The 22,145-nt window shown below is 47.1% G+C and overlaps 2 protein-coding genes across 7 annotated transcripts; one reads left to right on the top strand and one right to left on the bottom strand.

Moving 5' to 3' along the window:
- Window positions 1-1,692: 1,692 nt before the first annotated feature.
- Window positions 1,693-14,441, bottom strand: si:cabz01007807.1. Of its 6 annotated transcripts, none has more exons than XM_035614278.2 (36): window positions 14,305-14,441; window positions 12,680-12,827; window positions 12,344-12,530; window positions 11,091-11,156; window positions 10,375-10,440; window positions 10,183-10,245; window positions 9,317-9,352; window positions 9,169-9,216; window positions 8,075-9,073; window positions 7,911-7,994; window positions 7,714-7,806; window positions 7,530-7,592; window positions 7,324-7,383; window positions 7,185-7,220; window positions 7,031-7,093; window positions 6,897-6,947; window positions 6,750-6,818; window positions 6,530-6,586; window positions 6,350-6,448; window positions 6,208-6,270; window positions 6,051-6,119; window positions 5,871-5,936; window positions 5,745-5,798; window positions 5,590-5,649; window positions 5,188-5,256; window positions 5,045-5,095; window positions 4,896-4,979; window positions 4,713-4,805; window positions 4,539-4,616; window positions 4,421-4,465; window positions 4,273-4,335; window positions 3,586-3,654; window positions 3,325-3,364; window positions 3,191-3,245; window positions 2,707-3,052; window positions 1,693-2,622 (listed from the first exon to the last, which is right to left on the bottom strand). In XM_035614278.2, exons 3-36 carry the CDS (start codon window positions 12,359-12,361, stop codon window positions 2,218-2,220), a joined length of 3,681 nt encoding a protein of 1,226 aa, XP_035470171.2. In that variant the 5' UTR covers window positions 12,362-12,530; window positions 12,680-12,827; window positions 14,305-14,441; the 3' UTR covers window positions 1,693-2,217. The 6 variants fall into 6 exon arrangements, with proteins under 6 accessions (XP_035470171.2, XP_047192053.1, XP_035470194.2 ...); XM_047336097.1 differs by lacking the exon at window positions 14,305-14,441 and adding an exon at window positions 14,158-14,298; XM_035614301.2 differs by lacking the exon at window positions 14,305-14,441 and adding an exon at window positions 14,158-14,298 and having other exon boundaries at window positions 4,421-4,462.
- Window positions 14,442-15,471: 1,030 nt separating this feature from the next.
- On the top strand, window positions 15,472-20,222 carry LOC118288331 (protein translocase subunit SecA-like). The gene is made up of 2 exons (XM_035614330.2): window positions 15,472-15,603; window positions 16,302-20,222. Exon 2 carries the CDS (start codon window positions 16,314-16,316, stop codon window positions 19,788-19,790), a length of 3,477 nt encoding a protein of 1,158 aa, XP_035470223.1. The 5' UTR covers window positions 15,472-15,603; window positions 16,302-16,313; the 3' UTR covers window positions 19,791-20,222.
- The last annotated feature ends 1,923 nt before the right edge of the window (window positions 20,223-22,145 follow it).

Here is a 22,145-nt window from a genome sequence, read left to right as displayed (position 1 = left end):
TGAGCGTGTACCACGGACTGTCGTGTGGTATTTCCACAATCTAGAATGACCTCAGTTTTATCTGTAAAGAATTATAAGTCATCCAGGTCTTTATGTCTTTAAGACCTTCTGCAGTTTGTCTACATGATCGGTTTCATATGGTTTTATAGATAAATACAGCTGGGTATCATCTGCGTAGCAATGGAAATGTATGTGGGGCTTTCTTATAAAACTGCCTAAAGGAAGCATTTATAAAGCGAAAAGAATCGGTCCCAGCACAGGACCTTGTGGAACTCCATGACTCACTTTGGTATTAATGGAAGATTTGTTGTTAATGTTAACATACTGATGTGTTCTAGTCTCTGTAACAGAATCTTGTGATCAACGTGTCAAATGCAGCACTAAGATCTAACAGGACGAGAATAGAAACGTGACCACTGTCTGAGGCCGTGAGAAGGTCGTCGGTCACGTTCAGCGAATCTGTTTCTGTTCTCCAAACCCTGACTGAAAATCTTCTATCAAACTATTCCCGCGTAAATAATCACATAACTGGTTAAAGGGCCCATATTATGCTCCAGGCACCTCTTCAGCTGCCTCCACGTACTGTATATTTGGTTATCTGGGGTGTCTGCCAGCCCACGGAGAATTAAAAGAAAACAATGAGTCGTTGATTCGTGGTTTGGGTTGATGGTGCAGACGGTCTGTAAACGAGCCGTTCACAGCCCGGGCGTCAAGTGACGTAAGTTGACTCTGCTACTGGGGCGACCACGCCCCCAACCTGAGCAGCACCTCCCCCCTTGCGGCCGGCCGGTGAAGCTCGCGCCGGCCGGCCCTAACCCTAACCCATAAATTGTCTATCGCCATACATATCGTTATCGTTGTATCGCCCAGCCCTAATGTGCGCACGCACACACACACACACACACACACACACACACACACACACACACACACACACACACACACACACACACACACACACACACACACACACACACACACACACACACACACACACACACACACACACACACACACACACACACACACACACACACACACACACACACACACACATATCTTTCAAACCATACTCAATAAGAGAAATTTAATGCATTTAAATAAATTGCTAAATTAAAAATACCTTTATCTAATTTAATTTGTTTAATTTTTTATTTTTTTCCTGTCCAAGCCCTAATCTTTACAGCTGCACTAGACGCCTTAAACATGTCAATTACATATTATATAAATGCCACAGATTTGAGCAGATTTTCATATGATCATATATCCCCAGTTTGTTTTACATCATCACAATCTGTACATGATAAGTCTGTTTCCTCCGCAGCATATATATATAGATATATTTCATAGTTTTTGTCCCATAACTGAGCTAATAAGAGCGCTAATTAGAATGCTGTTTTACCCCCTGACGTGGAGGATATGATAATTCATAATTCATAATTGTCCATAACTCCTCCTGTTTCATTTCGTCAGTGTGAGTCAGTCACACGTGACGTGACGCTGTAGATGCGCGCGTCATTACCTAACAGTCCAACTTCTCACACGAGAAGATTGCGACATCCTGTTCTCTGATGATGCTCCACCACGTGACAAATCAAACCACAATAACCGAGAATGATTCAAACAGAACAGAGTGAGCCCTCTCGCCTAGATGTCTTTTACGAATTCCACCGGACGTTATCGACACGGACCTTTTAATTTGTGACGATGTGATACACACATTGCTCGTCATAAAACACTTTAATTTGTTCAAATCAAATTCATCAACACATTTAAATTGTACAGAGCAAAGCAGGTATCACTGTTTCATTACACTGACACCAGTAATACCGAAAAATTATAAAAACCACTGACACGATATTTGCCCGACAATTAATACCATATTTCTGAATGTATATACATTTGGTGGGGACAGTGTCACAAGTGTTCAGAGACTCAATGCTGATGAAGTGATGTGTGTTATTCGTGCTCTGTATGTACATGCATCTAGGATGAAAAACGTTTGCACGTGTGACCACATAAATCTATATATTCATAAATACACAGTGCAGAGACAAAAGGTGAACATCCACAAATATTTTGAAAAAACACAAGAATAATCTATTGAACGTTCAGATGAATTTACTCCTCTCGGCTGAAACCACAAGAGAAGTGATTAGTGATACAGTGGAACAAACCGCCTCGTGCTCTGATTCAGCCAGGAGGGGGCGCCGGAGATCACGCGTGTCCCGTGGCGTCGTGCAGCTCTTCTCTGACGGCGTTCAGCTCCACTATCGTGTCGTTCAGCATGTTCGCCACCTGCTTGATCTGACTCACCACCTCCCGCCGGCAGCCCTTCTTCAGCTCCCGCGAGTCCTTGATGAAGTACTTGTCCATCCCCTTGAACAGGCTCTGGACCGTGGCCACGGCGGCGTCCGTCAGCCCCGTCGCTCGCATCACCGGCGAGTCGACCAGGCAGAGGATCTGGACGGTCCTGCGCACCTCCCAGTCCTCCGAGTAGTGCTGGGTGCCGGAGCGGAGGAACGGGTGGCCGCGCAGCTTGTACACGCCCTGGTCCACGAAGTGGAGGATCTTCCCGATGTGCAGCAGGTGGCCCTCGTACTCCCGAAGAACGGTTTCCACCTGGTCAGGGACAGAAGCGCCGCGGTCAGCGCCGCGTGACGCGTGGGAGCGACCGGCCCGGGGTCAAACGTGAACGTACTGTACCTTCTTCCGGTCGTGCATGTTGTTCACGTTGTCCGAGATGGCCGCGGAGGCCGAGGCTATTCCCCCGGCGGTCGCCACCCCCACGCCGACAGCCGTCACCACCAGCGACGCGCCGAAGGTGAAGGGCGCCAGGGCCAGACCGGCGATGGCCGTCACGCCGCCCACGGCCGTGGTGGTGCCGCCAGTGATGCCGGCGATCTTGGCTTTCTGGTGGAAGTCGCGGATGTCGTCGGCGATGGCGTGCAGCGTGATGATGGACTGCCACAGGACCTCGGCCCGCTCCGTGAACGCCTTGTTGAAGACGCGCAGGCCGCGGTGAACCTTGTCCGCCAGGACGCTGAAGGACCTGGGAGCCAGAACAACGCAGCGCTTTGTTAGTTCCTACATCATGTGACACGTTCAGCGTCAGCCACAGATCAGACGGGAACATTTGTGATTCAACAACAACTCTACTGTCCCACGTTCACGCCAACAACTGACGCACTTGGACTCGTCCTCCATGACCACGTTGTCATCGTCGGACGGAACCTCGTCCCATTCTGAAACGAGCAGACAGGAAGTGAAGTTAAAATGACGTTCAGGACGACGTTGTTGTTGTTGTTTCTGACTGTGACTCACGTTCCACATTGTTCCACCACTCCATCAAACTGTCAGTGTCCTGCGGCCGAGACAAACACAAACATGAGGCTTCGCACGCACGCACACACACACACACACACACACACACACACACACACACACACACACACACACACACACACACACACACACACACACACACACACACACACACACACACACACACACACACACACACACACACACACACACACACACACACACACACACACACACACACACACACACGGTGAAACTGACCCCGTCCTCCTCCTCATCCTCCCAACCGGCCAGAGCTCGCTCGTCCTTCCGGGCGGCGAACCATTCCGCCTGACAACACACACAAAACCAACAGATACATATTTCACACAGATGCATCTATAAAAAAAAACCTGGGGGAACTTTTCATCCGACAGCTCATTGTGTCGGCGAGAATGTTGAGGAACACGAGCGGATGGAATGTGTCCCGTCAGGATGCAGGCGTGAAGACGACCAAGCCAACAGTGGAAAACTACCAGAGATCTCGAGTGAGTGACTCGACACGTCGGAGGCTTGAAGCTCATTATGAGTATTAATATCTCATCTCATATCAGTAAAGACGTCATCAGCCGAGTGTGTCTCTTTGTCACAAGTTAGGTCACGTGATGACTTAGGTGAAGAGGGCAAAGACGGATTAATACTGAAAACTGGCTCATTATTATTATTATTATTATTATTATTATATTATTATTATTATTAATATTATTGTATTATTATTTATATTATTATCACATGTACTGTACAAGCAAACCACAGGCAGTTTCTCTAAGGATCAGAGACACGATGGCGAGAGAGGAATCACCGTCTGGAAAATCCACGCGAGACGCCAGCGTCACGTTGCCAGATTATTTTAATATCCAATATTAATATTATAATATCTAATATAATATCTAAGTGTTTTCCACAAACCTGAGCCGCCTCTGACGTGAAGTCGCCGGCCGTGGCGCCGGGCGGGTCGACGTCGCCTCTGTTCTGAAAAGGAAACGAGAGGAGGAAGAGTCAGCGCGTCCGTCTCTTTTCCCTCGGAGTCATCAGACGTCACGAGCGACACACGAACCTGAACCTTGCTTCTTCTGAAGCCCTTGAGTTTCTGTGACTTCTTCTGCGAAGAAAAGGAAACAGTTCTCACGATCAAATGCAGGAACAAGTGAGCGTCGTGTTGAGAAGTAAAGTACCAGTTTGTATGTTTCCTCTTCGTCACTGTAGAACATCTCTCCTCCACCCAGGAAGTCGCGTCCTGTCGGTCCGTCGTCCTGCGGAGAAGAAGCAGGAAGTTGAACCACCTGGGGGACAGGAAGCCAAAGAAACTGCATCCTGTTCGCTCGGCGCATTGAAGCAACAACACGTACGATGGAGTTCAGCGGAGCGGCGCGGCTGCGAGAAGCTGCGTCGCAGGCGTCCTTCCATCTGCGTGGATCCGGAGCCTTGTGTTCAGATGCTTCCTGATGAGGCGCAGAGCAGGAGTTGACCAGCGTCGGCACAAAGTGAGAGCAGATGGATTAATACGAAAGCGCGTTCCATTCGTGAGATACCTGTTTGTAGAACTCCATCCCGTCCGGCTCCTCGGCTGAGAAGCTGCTCTTCTTCTTCTGAGAGGACTCGTCCGACACGTTCCCCTGATCCACAAACCGTCAGAAAGAACTCACACTCACCAGAACATGACAAAATAATCCTCGCTCACCTTCGAGCTCCGACGAGCGACGTGCAGCAGCTTCGTCTTCGTTGGTTTCTTCTGTTGACGGAAAGAGGCCATTCGGTGAAAACAGGGAAAACAAGGTCTTATGATAAGAAAGTGAGATTCAGGAGTAAAAGACAGAAACTTGCAGGTTTGCAGTCGTCGTCCTCGTCGTCCTCGTGGTCTCGGTGGAAGAGCTCGTCGCCCGTGACATCAGCCTGAGCATCGCAAGTCCGGGAAAACATGAACAACCAAAATGATGCAGGTGCAGTGAAAAGCTGCTGCAGACGCACGGATCAAGAATATGAACAACGTTTCACACTAAACTTACATACACACGGAAAAAAGTCCAAGTATAAAAATATCAAACACTCAACAGAAATGAAAAGAAGAGAGACAGGCTGCAAAACAAACAAAGAATAAAAATGTCACAAAATATGAACTATGAAGTCACAAAAGTATAATCGTCAGTCCGATGTCACAGAGGCGTCATGTATGTTAATGTACACATGGACACTCAGATACTTCAGGTCACGTAAGAAACACGGCACCTTGCTCGTCGACTGGACACGGAGGACTTTCATCTCTCCTACGTCCTCGAACGCGTCGCCCTGAGAAATGAACAAAGACGTCTTCATGAGGCTCAGGGTCTTTCAGAGTTTGAGTGAACGTGGAGTTCTCCGACCGACGGCGAGCGCGAGCGTACCCGAGACCTCGCAGGCGGAGTGAAGCCACGAGCTCCCTTCACCTCATCATCCCCCTGAGGAAGAACAGATTTCAGTGACTGATCACACGTCCTCTTTAGGCTCTGCAGCAGGAAACTGTGTCCTACCCTTTTTGAAGTGATGGCAAATCCTCTGTGAGGCACAAACTTGATCTTCATCTTGTTTTTTCTCTTCTGCAGACACAAACGTTCCGATCACAGATGGTATTCAGTGCTTCCTTTCAGACAGGTCCGTGCCTGTTCTACCACCTCTTGACCGCTCAGACTAAATCACCCAGACGGTTTCACCTCTTCATGCTGGGATTCTCCTCCGTCCTGCTCCTCCTCCTCCTCAGGGCCGTTGTCCAGCGCCGTCCCCTGTCAGAAGACTCACAGGTTCAACATCACAAGAAGAAACTTGGATCATTGACTTTGATAAACCGTTGGTCGACTGCAGGTGCGTCACCTCCGACCAGCGTCGTGTGATGGAGTTCTTCTTGCCGATGCTTTTCTTCCCCTTGTCGTCGTCCTATTGCACAGAAACAGTTGTGTTACTGATATGAGGCGCTCACTGGTGTATGACAGTGAATCTTCATTGAGGCAGCTACATGTTGAACTTGTGGTCCGTGTCTTCCCTCCGGCAGCGCCGACGCGGCGGAGGCTCGTCTGAGCAGCTGGTTCACTCTGGTCCTCAGCGGTTTCTTCTGCTGACACAAGGCGACGTTGTGAAGCCACAACAGGTTCATTGATACAGATACACTGTGACACTGAAAACTTAACAATCATACTTTGTAGTCCATCCAGTCATCTTCTCCTGCAGCCGCGTGCACGTCTGAGAAACACTCCTGAGGAACAGAAGCACGTCGTGTGTTCATGACCATGTCTGTTTGCACCGACTCATGACAGTTTAACACTTTAATACTTTTAATAATACATCCTGATCACAGATATTCATACGTGTTACGACCTGACTTAAAGGATGCGTTTGATTCAGACGCCCTGACTCACCTGGGAGGATTTCGGGGAGGTGGGCAGCGTCCGGCTCCTCCCGTCCTTCATGTCCTCCACAAACTTCTCCTGCGAAGTGAAAAGCTTCATCAGCGAACTGAAACAAGCTGAAACAGACTCGCAGGAGGAGAGAAGCTGCTCTCTCACCTTGGAGCCTCTTCTGGAGAGCAGGGACATTCTGAACTTCTTCTCTTTTTTCTGTAACAAATGTTTGAACAAAACGTTACGATCTATTCCGGAAACCACAGGACGTTCATCCGTGACGGTGAGAGAGATTGGACCTTGCTCCGGGCTCCAGAGGCGTCCTGGTCCTCACCACTTCCTCCGTCTGAGTCCGTCTTCACCTGAAAGAGAAAGTTTGAGCTTCTTCACTTTCGTTTTCTCTTCTTTAAGAAAAACCTACGATGCTGAAGAGAAGAACGATCCGTCTCTTACCAGCATCGACTCTCGTCGGAGTCTGAATCTTCCAGACTTGAACAAAAAGAAATGCGTCATTCGTCAGCTGAATAACTTTGATGAAACACTCATGGAGACGCAGAGGATATGAAAGCCTATTAGTGAGAGAAGTTCTTACTGGTCTGAACTCCGGGTTGAGCTCCGGACTGTCGTCGGGCCAGTCCTCCACACACCGCTCCTGTTCAGACACAGTCGTCGTTCATCAGAATCATCAGACACATTGCGTTGTTCGCCATTTTGTCAGTCCCTTGTAAGTTTATTCATCGTTTTACATTAATTATTCAGATTAATAGTCAATGGCTTGTTTCTGTGATAGAAACGTACCTGTCCAGTGAGCAGGATGTCCTCAAACACCACGTAGTTCTCGGGCTCCACTGGTTGATTGTCCTGTGAAAGAAAAAGACAGAAACAAATCATCTCCCTTCTGCAGAGTATTCTGAAAGCTGCACTTTCCACACTTGACCATTTCATTCATTTCGGATCAGCTAATTAAAGTGATATCCTTTACGGGAGTTTTGGGTTTGCGGCGAACCACTGGCTTTGGGAGCGGACTGAGCGCTGGTTTCAGGGACGGAGTCGGTTGAGTTGGTTCAGGTTCGATCTAAAAACAAACCAAAAGGGACAAAGAAGAGTTTATAAGAGCAGAGTTTAATATAAAGTAAATTCAATTCGAAAAGAATATGTTGAACTGGGTTCTTTGCACACAGTTTTTTCTGGCGTGGGAAGCTTCTCTGGCCTCCGTGGTCGAGTGCGAGGAAGAGGCTTCGGTGGACGTTTGAAGGTCTGCACCTGCCAGTTGGATCATGAAAGAAAGTGTAAAACACGTGGATTTTTATGGCTGAACACGTCCAATGATACCAGGTACGTACGTGAGTCATTTCACCCAGAGACTGACTGGGTGACACTGACAGATTCCTGGCCTGACTGAAGGGAGTCGGATGAAGAACAGCATGTTTGGTTCCCCGAGGCGTCGTCAAGACGACGCGTGAGCTGGAAGTCGTGGGTCGGTCGACTGGAGGAGATTCTGTTGCTCTGAAGAGACCTGGCGACATCAGCGGGTCCAACCTCGTCTCTGATGCACAGTTGAATGACGGTCTGGAGAACGCAGCGTTGCTCGGGACGGTCTGGAACACATCCCTGCTGTCGGCCTTTGAGGGAAGTGGTAGGAAGAAGTCTGGAGTCCCACTGGAAACATCATGGAAAGGGTCGTGTTGTTTTGAGGGAGTTGGACCAAACGGGTCTTCCACACTGGAGAGGTCTTGGAATAAATCCCTTGCAACAGGGCTGGGGAACGGGTCGACTGCACTTGTGGATGACGATGAAAATAGATCCCGGTTTTCCTCGGAGGCTACGCCAAACAGCCCATTTTCTTTGGTAAAGGGATCTCGATTGTCTTTGACGTTCGTAGGAACAGCTTGAAACAAATCTGCTTCGGAGGCGGAAGCAGTGTGAAAGGGATTCCCCACGGCAGACTGCGAAGACTGGAGCAGACCATTGGCCTGGTTTGAAGGAGATTTGAAAGGGTCCATAAAGATACCGGGAGATTTGTCAGCTTGAGCTGCAGCCTGGAAAAGCTCTGCACCTTTGAACAGGTCCGAGGTTCTGGGGAGGTCCGGCGTTCGAGAGGGGTTTGCTTTAAATAAGTTGTTTAAAGGAAGGTGATCGCTGGCAGATGAGTTCTGGGCCAATGTCCATGGATGGAACAGGTCCTTCTGAAGCTCAGAAAACTTGTCTCCATTTTCCACAGTCTGAACTTCAGGCTGAAGGTCCAGAGGTGAGCTCTGGAATCCAGGCGGAGGGACAAAGTGGGTGTTGAGGTTTGATTCCACTCCGTCGTCCTCCGTCACTTGGCCTTGGCTGCCCGATTCCTGACGGGAGGAGACAAGGACATTAGGGACGGGCACAAAGCGGTAGTTCTTCAGGGGATGTTGTGATGTTGTTTTAAAATCAGTACAGTACGTACCAAATTATGCGCATGAAATGGGTTGATTCTGGCCACGTTGACTCCATCCTGATGAACAGAGAGAGGGAAACGAGACAGGAAAGGAAGATGTGTTGGATTCTCTTGGAAAGATTTGACTAAATGAGTTAGGCAGGTATGTAAAACACACCTCAGGGCTTACGTGGATCACTTCCTGCTCTCCGCTCTGAAAAGAGTGAGACGAGGACAAGGCAGAATTGTTACATGATGAAAGGTTTTATACATTAAAAACCACAAGAGGAACTTGAAATGTAGGTTTTGCATCATCGACTGATTTACAAAACTGTGAATATGTAAAACCGGTGGAGCTAAGAGTCTGATCACCACCGAACACGTATAACTACATTCATTCGTAAGAGCAGCTACAAACCAAAGACTGAAACCAGAGGTGTTGAGACGGTTTGGTTCATTTAAAACAAGTTACCAGCTGTGGTTAGTCCCCGTCACCGGCCGACAACACACGACTTATTAACACACGGACTCGTCAGACGAGCTGCTCGTACACACACAGATCTCAGGATTAACGTGCACCGTGAGTGATTTGTTGATCGTCGTGTGGATTTAACAGAAAGATGATTTGAGTTAGATCTGAGAGGATTAAAATATGTTCAGCGGTAGAAACGTTGCATTTATGAATTCTGAGGCACCATTTCACGTGGGACATTTCAGATATAGATATATATATATAAGATATAATTTCTTTGGAGCTGTGATTCATGTCCGTTCTGCAGGTCGCAGCAGCCGAGAGATCGACTCCGTCCTGTGTGGACCAATAGTCCAGTGACACAAAGCCAAATTCACGTAGTCGCCTCACATTCCGAATCAGAGGCGACCAATATTTCTCCTGACTGCTGAAAAAAATCTGCAAGCATTTGTTTTCGGACAAAGACGACACAACCAGGAGCGTCTTACGAGAACAGTGGGTGATACGCAGACGATGCACCGCTGTTCGTCAGAGATCGTCAACACTTCACTGAGCTGTAGAACCTTTCTCACCTGTTTGTTTCGAGACTCGTTCGCAGACGATCCGCTGGAATCCGACGGCGATGAAACAAGAGTCTGAGGAGGAGAGAGCGAGTTACACTTTTTCATAATGGAGCAAATGTCCGTGCAACTTCTTTATTCATCTTCAGATAAGTTTCCAGTGACCCTCTGAGATGTACATGAAGCGTGTGAAGGTTTGTTCACCGTGTACTGGCTCGGTGAAGAGCTGTGGGGAACTCTTTTCATCAGATGTTGGAGCATCACAATACTCTGCAAAAAAAACAAAAAAAGAAAGAAAGAAAAAATCCTCAACTGTTGCTGAGTTGAAGAGGCCTGAAGAAGAAGATCTCTACAATGTGAAGACGGACATGCATTAAATTATGCAACTCACCAAAACTTTTCTATTTGGTTGTGAATTATAGTACAGACCAAGCTACTGTCGCCCAATGCTGCAATCAACCAGCATCAAACATCATGGTGTGGAACACATTGACCATCAAGAAATGATCTTTATTCATATATTTTACATCATGAGCAGGTTCAGGATTCTGCCTCAACATTAGTTTGATGAAGATTTTCATGAAGACAAACTGGAACATGAACGAGAGGCGTGTTCGTCTGAGTGAGACCTTCTTTTAATGCCTAAAAAATATGAAATCCGACTTGTAGCAGAGTTATTTGTGTATATATATATATATATATATATATATATATTGTACTGTAAAAAAAGAAACATCTTCCAGTCAAATTATGACAGTTGAACATGATGAATCTTTGAGTTCACTTGATTCCAGAGTGAAAACACTCAGATCAGACTAATATTAAATATGAATCACGCTGAACAATAGGAAGAAGAAGAAGAAGAAGAAGAAGAAGAAGAAGAAGCAGCAGGTGGTGTCGCTGTGTGACAGTTTCCTCACAGCTCGTCTTCCCCCTGACGTCGTCTCCTCTGTCGCCGCTGCTCCAGGATCAGTCGCATCATTCTCCTGATGAATATTCATCATGTCACATGATAAGAAATAATATTCATCATGTCACATGATCACAAATCAGATTCACCATGTCACATGATAACAAATCAGATTCATCATGTCACATGATAACAAATCAGATTCACCATGTCACATGATAACAAATCAGATTCATCATGTCACATGATAACAAATCAGATTCACCATGTCACATGATAACAAATCAGATTCATCATGTCACATGATAACAAATCAGATTCACCATGTCACATGATAACAAATCAGATTCACCATGTCACATGATAACAAATCAGATTCACCATGTCACATGATAACAAATCAGATTCACCATGTCACATGATAACAAATCAGATTCACCATGTCACATGATAAGAAATAATATTAATCATGTCACATGATAACAAATAAGATTCATCATGTCACATGATAAAAAATCAGATTCACCATGTCACATGATAACAAATAAGATTCATCATGTCACATGGTAACAAATAAGATTCATCATGTCACATGACAACAAATAATAATGTCACATGATAACAAATAATATTAATCATGTCACATGATAAGAAATAATATTCATCATGTCACATGATAAGAAATAATATTCATCCTGTCACATGATAACAAATCAGATTCACCATGTCACATGATAAAAAATCAGATTCACCATGTCACATGATAACAAATCAGATTCACCATGTCACATGATAACAAATAATATTAATCATGTCAAATGATAAGAAATAATATTCACCATGTCAAATGATAACAAATCAGATTCACCATGTCACACGATAACAAATAATATTCATCATGTCACATGATAAGAAATAATATTCACCATGTCACATGATAACAAATCAGATTCACCATGTCACACGATAACAAATAATATTCATCATGTCACATGATAAGAAATAATATTAATCATGTCGCATGATAACAAATCAGATTCACCATGTCACACGATAACAAATAATATTCATCATGTCACATGATAAGAAATAATATTCACCATGTCACATGATAACAAATCAGATTCACCATGTAACATGATAACAAATAATATTAATCATGTCGCATGATAACAAATCAGATTCACCATGCAACATGATATTTGACACGATGTCTGATGAAACTGTCTCACACTGAAACATCTGAATCATCCCGACACTCACCGGCGCGTCTCCTCTCATGGTCGAGGAGGAGATGTGATCGATGAATCGTGTCGAAGAGATGATTGAAGAGATGATTGTAGAGATGATTGAAGAGATGATTGATGAAGCTTCTTCACTTTGTCTTCGACAGGTGATCACCTCCTGCTCGACGCACCTGCGTCAACCGGCTGCACGTCCAGCGTCCAGGCTTTTCACAATAAAAGAGTGAACAGGTGAAGTATGATATTAATCTTAAAGAGGATTCACGTGGTTCACATCATCGAGGGTGTCATGCTTCAAATCAATATGTCTCTTATCCTCTTGTGTTCAATCAAATCTCCAACCAGCATCATTCACCTGTTGTTCCATTACTTTCACAGTATTATTGTGAAACCGACGCGTCCTTTCCGGTCTCCGCTCTTCCATCAATGCAGACCGACCGGTTGTCCTGGCCCCGCCCGCCCGGTCGGTCCCGGTGTGGATGTAGAGAACAGGTGCCGCATTCCTTCCCATGAAGAGACAAACATGAAGAAGGAAGAAGACATGTTCAGGTCATGTGATGTTATTAAATTACATTCAAATGTTTTATACCTTTTTTAAGAATTTTCACATTTTAAATCTAAAATAAAATTTCAAAAATGATAAAAAAGCACCACTCTGTGTTTACAGTCATTTTATTAATTTGCAGAGATGATCCATGTGCTTGTCTTTGGGAGCATAAACATGTTAAAAGGGAAAAACAAATTGAAACATGTGTACTGGACATTTGACTTTTGATTATGAACTTATTAACTGCACAAATGTATGTTTTGTAGTCATTCTAAGTTCAGGTTATGATTTTGCAGCACTTTCAAAATAAGAGGAGTATGAGCATGAGCTTGTCACCTGCCGTGACGGGGCCAGAACAAGGGCAGCACGGGCCCGACGCGGCGGCCACACATTGGGCCCCACATTGGGCCCCACATCGGGCCCCACACTGGGCCCCGCATTGGGCCCCACATCGGGCCCCACATCGGGCCCCACACTGGGCCCCACATCGGGCCCCACATCGGGCCCCACATTGGGCCCCGCATTGGGCCCCGCATTGGGCCCCACATTGGGCCCCGCATTGGGCCCCGCATCGGGCCCCGCATTGGGCCCCACATCGGGCCCCACACTGGGCCCCACATTGGGCCCCACATCGGGCCCCACATCGGGCCCCACATCGGGCCCCACATCCGGCCCCACACTGGGCCCCGCATCGGGCCCCACATCGGGCCCCGCATCGGGCCCCACATCGGGCCCCACACTGGGCCCCACATTGGGCCCCGCATTGGGCCCCGCATCGGGCCCCACATTGGGCCCCACATCGGGCCCCACACTGGGCCCCACATTGGGCCCCACATCGGGCCCCACATCCGGCCCCACATCCGGCCCCACATCCGGCCCCACACTGGGCCCCGCATCGGGCCCCACATCGGGCCCCGCATCGGGCCCCACATCGGGCCCCACACTGGGCCCCACATTGGGCCCCACATCGGGCCCCACATCGGGCCCCACATTGGGCCCCACATCGGGCCCCACACTGGGCCACACATTGGGCCCGAAAAGCTGATCAAACTAAAACAGAAAAGAACCACTGGAATTATTGTCTTTTGTCCGACGATGATGAAACTGATGGAGTGACGTCAGACTGTTAACGTGTGACGTCATCACTCCCACTGAGCTGCTCATTGATCATAAAACATGAAGTATCTGTCGATGGCCACAGTCTCCTCGTGTTGTCGACCTGCAGTGAATCAGATGAAGCTCTGATATTAATGAGTCTACGATTTTATGTTGTGAGATAAACTCACGTTTTATTCACGACGTCATTGAGGAGAACTACACTACCCACAATCCTCCAGTGTGACATGGACGTCTCTGATGGTTGGACGTCGTCTGAACGGGAGTAGTTCCTTCACTCATAATAATGATAATAATGTTCAGTCTACAGAACAAACCTTGACGTCAGCGATTCCTCTCGTGGTTTCACTTGTTGTCAAAGTGGGCGGGGTCAGTGTTGAGCTCTTTTGTCCCAGTCAGGATCCTGGCGAGCGATGATGCTGGGACCTCCAGCGATCTGATTGGTCGCTAGTTGGACTGATGACCGGCTCTGATCTCTTTGATCTCAGGTGTGAAGAAGAGGAGCACACACACCTCCGCTCTCCAGTCATGTGTATTATCATAAGAATAAGAGCTCAGCCATCGACCTGCAGCAGCTCGTTACAGGTATCAGAGCCTCACGTACATATTCTCATGTCAACGTCAGACGGAAACGGGTTCATAATCCTCTCTGATATATAATATTGTCTCTAATGCATCGCAGGCATATCGCTAAATAAGAGCGACGAGGAGTCTGAAACTGTATGTTAAAGACTGTAAAAAAGAAAAAAGATCAACTGAATCAAATATTGTCCCATATATTGTACTGTAAAGTATAGTGTCACTCAACAGCTCTGTGCTTTTATGAGCACATGTTTTATGTGTCATATTACAGACAGATGTGGGCTGCACGGTGGCGTAGTGGTTAGCACTTTCGCCTCACAACAAGAAGGTTCGAGTCCCGGTTCAAACCAACCAGGGCCTTTCTGTGTGGAGTTTGCATGTTCTCCCCGTGTGTGCGTGGGTTCTCTCCAGGTTCTCCGGCTTCCTCCCACAGTCCAGAGACATGAGAATGGGGTCAGGTTCATTGAGACTCTAGATTGACTGTAGGTGTGAATGTGAGAGTGAATGGTCGTCCGTCTCTGTATGTGGCCCTGTGATAGGCTGGGACCTGTCCAGGGTGAACCCCGCCTCGCGCCCAATGTCAGCTGTGATTGGCTCCAGCCCCCCGCGACCCTTAAATGGATAAAGCGGTAGACGATGAATGAATTACAGATGTGTGTGTGCGTGTTTATCAACTATTATTATTCATACTGAAATAAATATGCATTTATCTTTTCAGGATGTGAGGAAACTGAGGGAGGTGATTAGGATGGAACGATGGCTGTGAGGCTGCTGCTGAGCTTTTACAGTAAGTCGACTGGTTTACAGTTTACAGTCCAGACACATGAAATGGAACGCGGGGCCAGAATTCCCCTGTGGGCGGAGCCTGCTGAACAGATATAAACACAAAAGGTAGAATGAAATGTGACATCAGATCATTTCAGTTGTACACCGACTTCACTCACCTCATCCTGAGCGTGTTCGGCAGGATTCTCGTCCTAGACCTCGGCCATGTCCTCGCCGTGTGTTCGTTTATTCAGAGGGAGAAAACAGTCGTGAGTTCAATGCATTCAATCAAATCATGTTTATTTGCTCCAAGCAATAACAATACTTACGGAGTCTCTGGGTTTCGGTCTCACGAGTCACCAACCACGGCTGGATCGCGCAGAGAACAGGAACCTGGTACAATTGTGTGTTTGCTATTCATCCCGCATGGTGGTTGCGGTGTGTGCGTGGGTGGATCGCATGACTATGTGTCTGGACTGATCGTAGCCGTTATTGTGTAATAATTGTGCTGTACTAGGCTATATCTGTTCTGAGCGGCACATCTTGTGACATCTGCACTGTATGTTAATAAGTCTTATGCATGTAATGCAGGTTCTGCAAGCTTTAGTATAAAAGCTTAAATATAACGTACGTCAAGCTATATATGTGCGGCAGTTTATTTAGCTATATGTTATTTCAGTACAAGCGTCAGACTCGTTAATAACTAAACACTCATATAAATATGAAGTGATATATAAAATCACGATACCAGTTTGATGCATATTTCATTGTCAGAGTATCAATACTGTGAATTTAAAAAAATTGCAAATGAAACCTGTTGAATATAAATTGATCTCAGACAATATTTGAATAACATATTCATATTTGATTTTAATGCTCCAAGAAAACAGATTGTTATTTGAATATTTCATGAGTGTGTTTGTGTTTGATGTTAAAGAAACAATGTATTTTTTCTCTGTTGAGACAGTTTTTCCAGAGGATGGATGACTGTGACGTGGACCGAGTGGAAGGACTCGTGCTCAGGTTCTTCACCGTCTCTTCACACTCCAACACTTTACTGTCCGTGGACGACGAGGAGCTTCTCCTCAACAAGCTGCAGGGACTCGTCACCAACATCCACTGGACGTCGGCCGCCGCCGTCGACTTGTTCGAGACTCTTCTGAACCGATTCGAGTCAACGACAAAAGACAGATCGCAGCTGATGGTGTGGATGTTGGAGATGTTGCACTGTGTGCAGATTCACCTCATCACGCCGAGCTGGAGGTCGGGACCAGGCGACGGAGGAAAGACCCTGATGGAGCTGGTCCGGGACGAGAGCGTCCCAGATCCACACCTGAAGAAATCTTTAGCCAATGACACAGAGAAGCAACTGGACGAAATTCTTGAGGAAATACGCCAAGAAAAGTTGAACCAGATCGACGAGGAGCTTTTAGCTGAGATGAGAGACATCGTCTCGTCCGTTGATGAGGATCTGACTTCACGCAGAGAAGGATCACATCGGGGAGGCCTGAAGAAAGACCTGCTGAGGCTCTGCAAGGCGGCGGAACTGGCTCAGTTCAGACCACGACTCACTCAGATGGTGAGCTGGTGTCTCATGGTTCTGTCCACGGCAGGGCGGTTGATCCAGGTCGGCACCGGCGAGGGGAAGTCGTGCATCGTGGCCATGTTTGCTGCTTTCCGGGCTCTGAGAGGAGAGAAAGTGGACATCATGTCCAGCTCATCCGTCCTGGCCGAACGAGATTCAGACGACTGGCGACGATTTTATTCAATTTTGAAAATCAGCATCAGCTGCAACACCAACAAGCAAGGCATCGACTTAAAGAGGTGCTACGAGTGCCAGGTTGTCTACGGCACGGTGGAGGACTTTGCTGGAGACTGGCTGAAGCACCACTTCCACAAGACAGACATATTTGGGCAAAGGAAATTTGAGTGTGCGATCGTGGACGAAGTGGACTCACTGATGCTGGATCGAGGTCTGCATGTGGTCTACCTGAGTAGTGACATGCCGGCTTTCCAACATCTCAATCCACTCTTGGCTTTCATATGGGCCACGGCTAATCAGTACAGTAAGGTTGGCACAGAGACGGTTGTGGGCCGAAAATACCCCTTTCATCAGGTTGTGCTCAAAAACGCAACAACAAGCCAAGACGTTGACGAGTTCACCGTCCTTCAGATGGCCGAGGACGCCGGCGTTCTGGCCAAAGGTTCCGTCCGGGAGCTGAGAAGAGACCTCAGCCTTTTAACTGAGAAAATGACAGATGTTACTGCGACGCAGCTGGCTGGATTCTTCCAAACAGCGGAGAGGAAGTTCCCTTCGTGCAGCTTTGCTCTGCACTGCATCAACAATGACGGGGCGATAGAGGAACTCAACAAAGAGCTGCAAAGGGAAGACGGCGAAAGGCAAAGAGTGCCGCTGCTCGTCATCAACGGAGGCTTCTGTCGCTACATGTATCCTGACAAAGACAGTGTCCGCAGAGCGTCAGAGGAAGAAGTGAGATGTGCTCTTCATTTCACACCATGTGACGTGAGCAAAGATAAGAGCAGCTGCTACGTCCCGGGCTTCCTCTCCGATCTGGTTGAGTCCAAACTAAAGGTGTGGATTGGAAACGCCTTCTACGCACAAACCATGACGGAGGACCATGAATACATCATGGAGGATCATGGAATTGTCCCCGTCGACTACAGTGTCACGGGTGTCGTGGAAAACTTCATGAAATGGGCGGATGGACTTCAGCAGTTTCTGGAAATGAAACACGCGTCCAAGGTGAGCGACATGACAGTCGTCACAAACTACATGTCCAATGTTAGCATGCTTCAGCAGTACAAAAATCAGATCTATGGAATCTCTGGGACTCTGGGCCAACAAGCAGAGACTGAGACCTTACAGAAAATCTATAAAGGCATCAAGACCTGTCAGATACCTGCATTCAAACGCAGGAAGCTGTTCGAGGTCGCAGGAAGGCTCATTCCTGGAGAAAAAGAATGGATTGAAAAGATCTGCAATGTCGTCACTGCAGAAATCAACCCGACTCCGTACAGGCCGGGAAGAGCTGTGCTGATCATCTGTGAGACCATCAATCGAGCAAAGGTTCTGCACGACAGTCTCGGAGACGAGGTCCACCACAAAAAGCTCTACATCAACAACAACATGGACAACACGGCAATCTTCGCCAAGGACCTGGAAGCAGGAGAAGTCATTATAGCAACAAACCTGGCGGGTCGTGGGACGGACCTGCAGGTTTCTGAGGAGGTGAAGACAGCGGGAGGTTTGTTGGTTGTGCAGACCTTCCTGCCCAAGAACGCCCGGGTGGAGGCGCAGGCGTTTGGCCGCACAGCGAGACAAGGATCTCCCGGCTCCGCTCAGCTCATCGTCTGCTCCGGTCACCTGACGGAACCGTTTCCGTTGCTGATTGCGTTGAAGATGAAGCTGTCATTTCTCATGTCTGAAAGCCCCAGGTCAGAAATAGAGACAGCGAAACTGCTCCGAGACGACTTAGTGGCTCAGACACTCGATAGATACCTGGAGCAGCACATCCCATTCATAAAGAAGAAAGAACAGCTCTTCTTCCAGTACCTGGCCACACTCGACGGCGTGTACAAAACCAGCAACAACAAGCCAGCAGCTTCACATCTGTCTGCACTCAATGAGTTCTGGGGCATTTGGCTCCTGACGCGCTTCAAAGCCGATGAATCGGACGCGGAGCTGAAGAGCCGACTGAGTGAAGACCTGGACCGAGCCAAGCAGCAGCTGGAACTCAGAGAATCTCCGTCATCGGACCTGCACTACTACACCGCCTTTGGCAATGAGCAGCGCAAGAAGGGACACCTTGCAGAGAGTATCGGGATGTACACTAAAGCCATCGAGGAGGACTATTGTTGGGCAGCCATTGCTTACTACAACCGAGCTTTTGCATCTTTAACTCTGCACGGCAGGCATCAGGATCTGATCTGCATCAACCAAGCGCTGGAGGATTTACAAAACGCTCTCCGGTCTGTTGATCTGCACTGCGAGCAGGCCGAGGTCACTCTCAGTCACTCCACGCAGCAGATCAACGAAGCTCGCACGGACTCCGTCACCAGGTTGGACGTGCACATCACAGCCAGACACACGGTGCTGCTGTGCTTCAAGGCCAACATCAACGACGCCATAGAGAAGATCAACGGCGCCAGAGACACGGGAGCGAGCGTGCGAGTGGACGAGAGTCTGGTCTACGTCCTGCTGCTGCCGGAGCTCCTCCTGTCGCTGACCGTCCTGTCCAGAGATTCTCTGCGTCACAGAGACCCGGTGGAGATCCACCGGCTCATCAACCATCCCTCCTTCATGGTCGACATATTCAACCAACTCCTGTGTCTCAAGTCTCTGGGTCTGACTCACGTCTACACCGTGGACAGAGTTTTCTCTCTGCGCGGGTTCTTAGCAAAGATGAATACGACCATATGTCATGCTCACGAATAGACAGCAGCTACTTCATGACTGTAATATAGCTTTAATACATGAGACTGCGCTGAACACAACAACAAATCACAGGTAGTATTCTGAATATCAGCAACATCGGTGGGAAATACAACAAACAAACCTGAACAGGAAGGTAATGGGGGCGTGTCCCTCCACAGGTGTGAGAGTGACTGAGAGGAAGCCCCTCCCACAAAAACAAAAACACTGGAAATCTCCCTTTCATATCCTTAGTTACCTCTGCAAGTTAATTCATTAATTTATTCCTTAGTCTTTCTTCATTCCTTTTCTTTTCCTTCTCCCTCCTCATCTGTTTTTCCAAACCACCCACACTCAGCTGCACCTGGAGGAACGGGGGTTACTTTACTTTTGTGTTTGCACACTTTGCACTTTGCTAATCATTTTTGACAATAAAGAATCTTTTGCAGATTGGAATGATCTGGTTTGGTGTGATGTGTTTCTGGGGGTGGGGGGGGGGTTTGGCTTGGTTCGAAATCGGCCCCCAGACTCCCTTGAAACTCCTGGAAATGAATCCAATAAGGCCCAAATATAATCACTTTGTTACTGCCGCCGCGTGGTGGAAAGTGGAACTGCAGCTAAAGTTGTCGCAGTATGTCGCACATAAATTTAAAAAAACACGAATTCCATTTTTTCTTTGAGTTAAGATCGAGACATATTCACAGCTGAGGGCCAAGACGTGGATTTCTGGATCAAACCACAGCGTTTATCTCACATCCAGTTTGTACATAACACGATCTGTCACGAGGTCAAAGTGTGAAGTCTTCTGTGGACCCCCGTCGACCCCCGTGTGTCAGATAATATGAAGTTGAAAACATACTAACCCGTCAGGTCAGGTTCTTTGACATCACCACCTGTTAAAAGAAGCAGAACAGGACACGTGACGTTTCTCTGAAGCTTTTATTAATATTTAAGTTCACTTTTCAGGATGTTTATTGTGTTACACAGAAAATTAGCCACACAGCTAAATTTGATTGTATTCTATTTTTTTTATATATATATTTATTTTTATTTATTATATTATTCTCCCTTATTCTGCGCTAATGCTAAAAAAGTCACACAGGAACTATCGCACAGGAAACTAACCTGTGACTCGTCAGGACGGTAAGCTAACACTTCACAGAGAGAAATTAATTCCCACGTGTCGAGAAGGAAAGTACAGTAATAATGAAGAGACACATTTACAATCACACAGCCACAACCTGCTCAGAAACAAGTACCGCCCCTTTCTCCTTATTTGGCAACCTGTAATACTCTATGCTCCGCCCACCTTCCCTTATGTGGTCCAGGTTTCCCGCTCGTCGGCGTCGTGATGTCAGTGTGGAAAACGGGCGAAACGTTTTCATTCTACACGTCGACGCCACAGAGTCAAACTGCTTGTCGCCCTCGGGTTCGTTGTCGGGGGGCGTGGCTTCAACACAAAACACGACTGACTGCCATCGTCATGACGACCGTCTTTCATGTCTACCCACAGCTCAAATCGCTCATCGCTCCGTCTCTACGCCGTCGAACGGGCTCGTATAAAAAGGACTATTTGAATATTAGAAACAACCGACTGCTCGTGACAGTCGGCTCGCGTCGCGGGCAGTGTTCAGCTTTGTGGCGGTCGACTCATCGATGCTAACGGGTCAACGTGTGGATCACAGGATTTCTGGTGTCAGAATTATGAAAAAATATTTGTTTCAGTAGTTTGGCTGTACTGCTCTGTACTGTATTGTAATGTACTATACTGTACTGCTCTGTACTATACTTTACTGTTCTGTACTATACTGTACTGCTCTGTGCTGTACTGTTCTGTACTGTACTGCTCTGTACTATACTTTACTGTTCTGTACTATACTGTTCTGTACTGTACTGTACTATACTGTTCTGTACTGTTCTGTACTATACTTTACTGTTCTGTGCTGTAATGTTCTGTACTGTACTGCTCTGTACTATACTTTACTGTTCTGTACTATACTGTTCTGTACTATACTGTACTGCTCTGTGCTGTACTGTTCTGTACTGTACTGCTCTGTACTATACTTTACTGTTCGGTACTATACTGTTCTGTACTGTACTGTTCTGTACTATACTGTTCTGTACTGTACTGTTCTGTACTATACCTTACTGTTCTGTACTATACTGTACTGCTCTGTACTGTACTGTTCTGTACTGCTCTGTACTATACTTTACTGTTCTGTACTATACTGTACTGTTCTGTACTGTACTGCTCTGTACTATACTTTACTGTTGTGTACTATACTGTTCTGTACTGCACTGTTCTGTACTATACTGTTCTGTACTATACTGTTCTGTACTATACTGTTCTGTACTGTACTGTACTGTATTGAACGTCAC

The sequence above is a fragment of the Scophthalmus maximus genome, chromosome 12 (genome assembly GCF_022379125.1).
Source record: "Scophthalmus maximus strain ysfricsl-2021 chromosome 12, ASM2237912v1, whole genome shotgun sequence".
Lineage (NCBI taxonomy): Eukaryota > Metazoa > Chordata > Actinopteri > Pleuronectiformes > Scophthalmidae > Scophthalmus > Scophthalmus maximus.
Note: the sequence above shows the minus strand (reverse complement) of the source record. Positions and strands in the feature narration are given on the sequence as shown.

Bases quoted from the DNA above. Each gene is read 5' to 3' on its own strand.
- si:cabz01007807.1 (XM_035614278.2), bottom strand. The intron at 5,799-5,870 runs GTAGGACACAGT...GTTCTTCCTCAG, and splicing joins TTGCCATCACTTCAAAAAGG to GGGGATGATGAGGTGAAGGG. The intron at 3,365-3,585 runs GTCAGTTTCACC...TCTCGGCCGCAG, and splicing joins AGGATGAGGAGGAGGACGGG to GACACTGACAGTTTGATGGA.
- LOC118288331 (XM_035614330.2), top strand. From the start codon at position 16,314: ATGGATGACTGTGACGTGGACCGAGTGGAAGGACTCGTGCTCAGGTTC.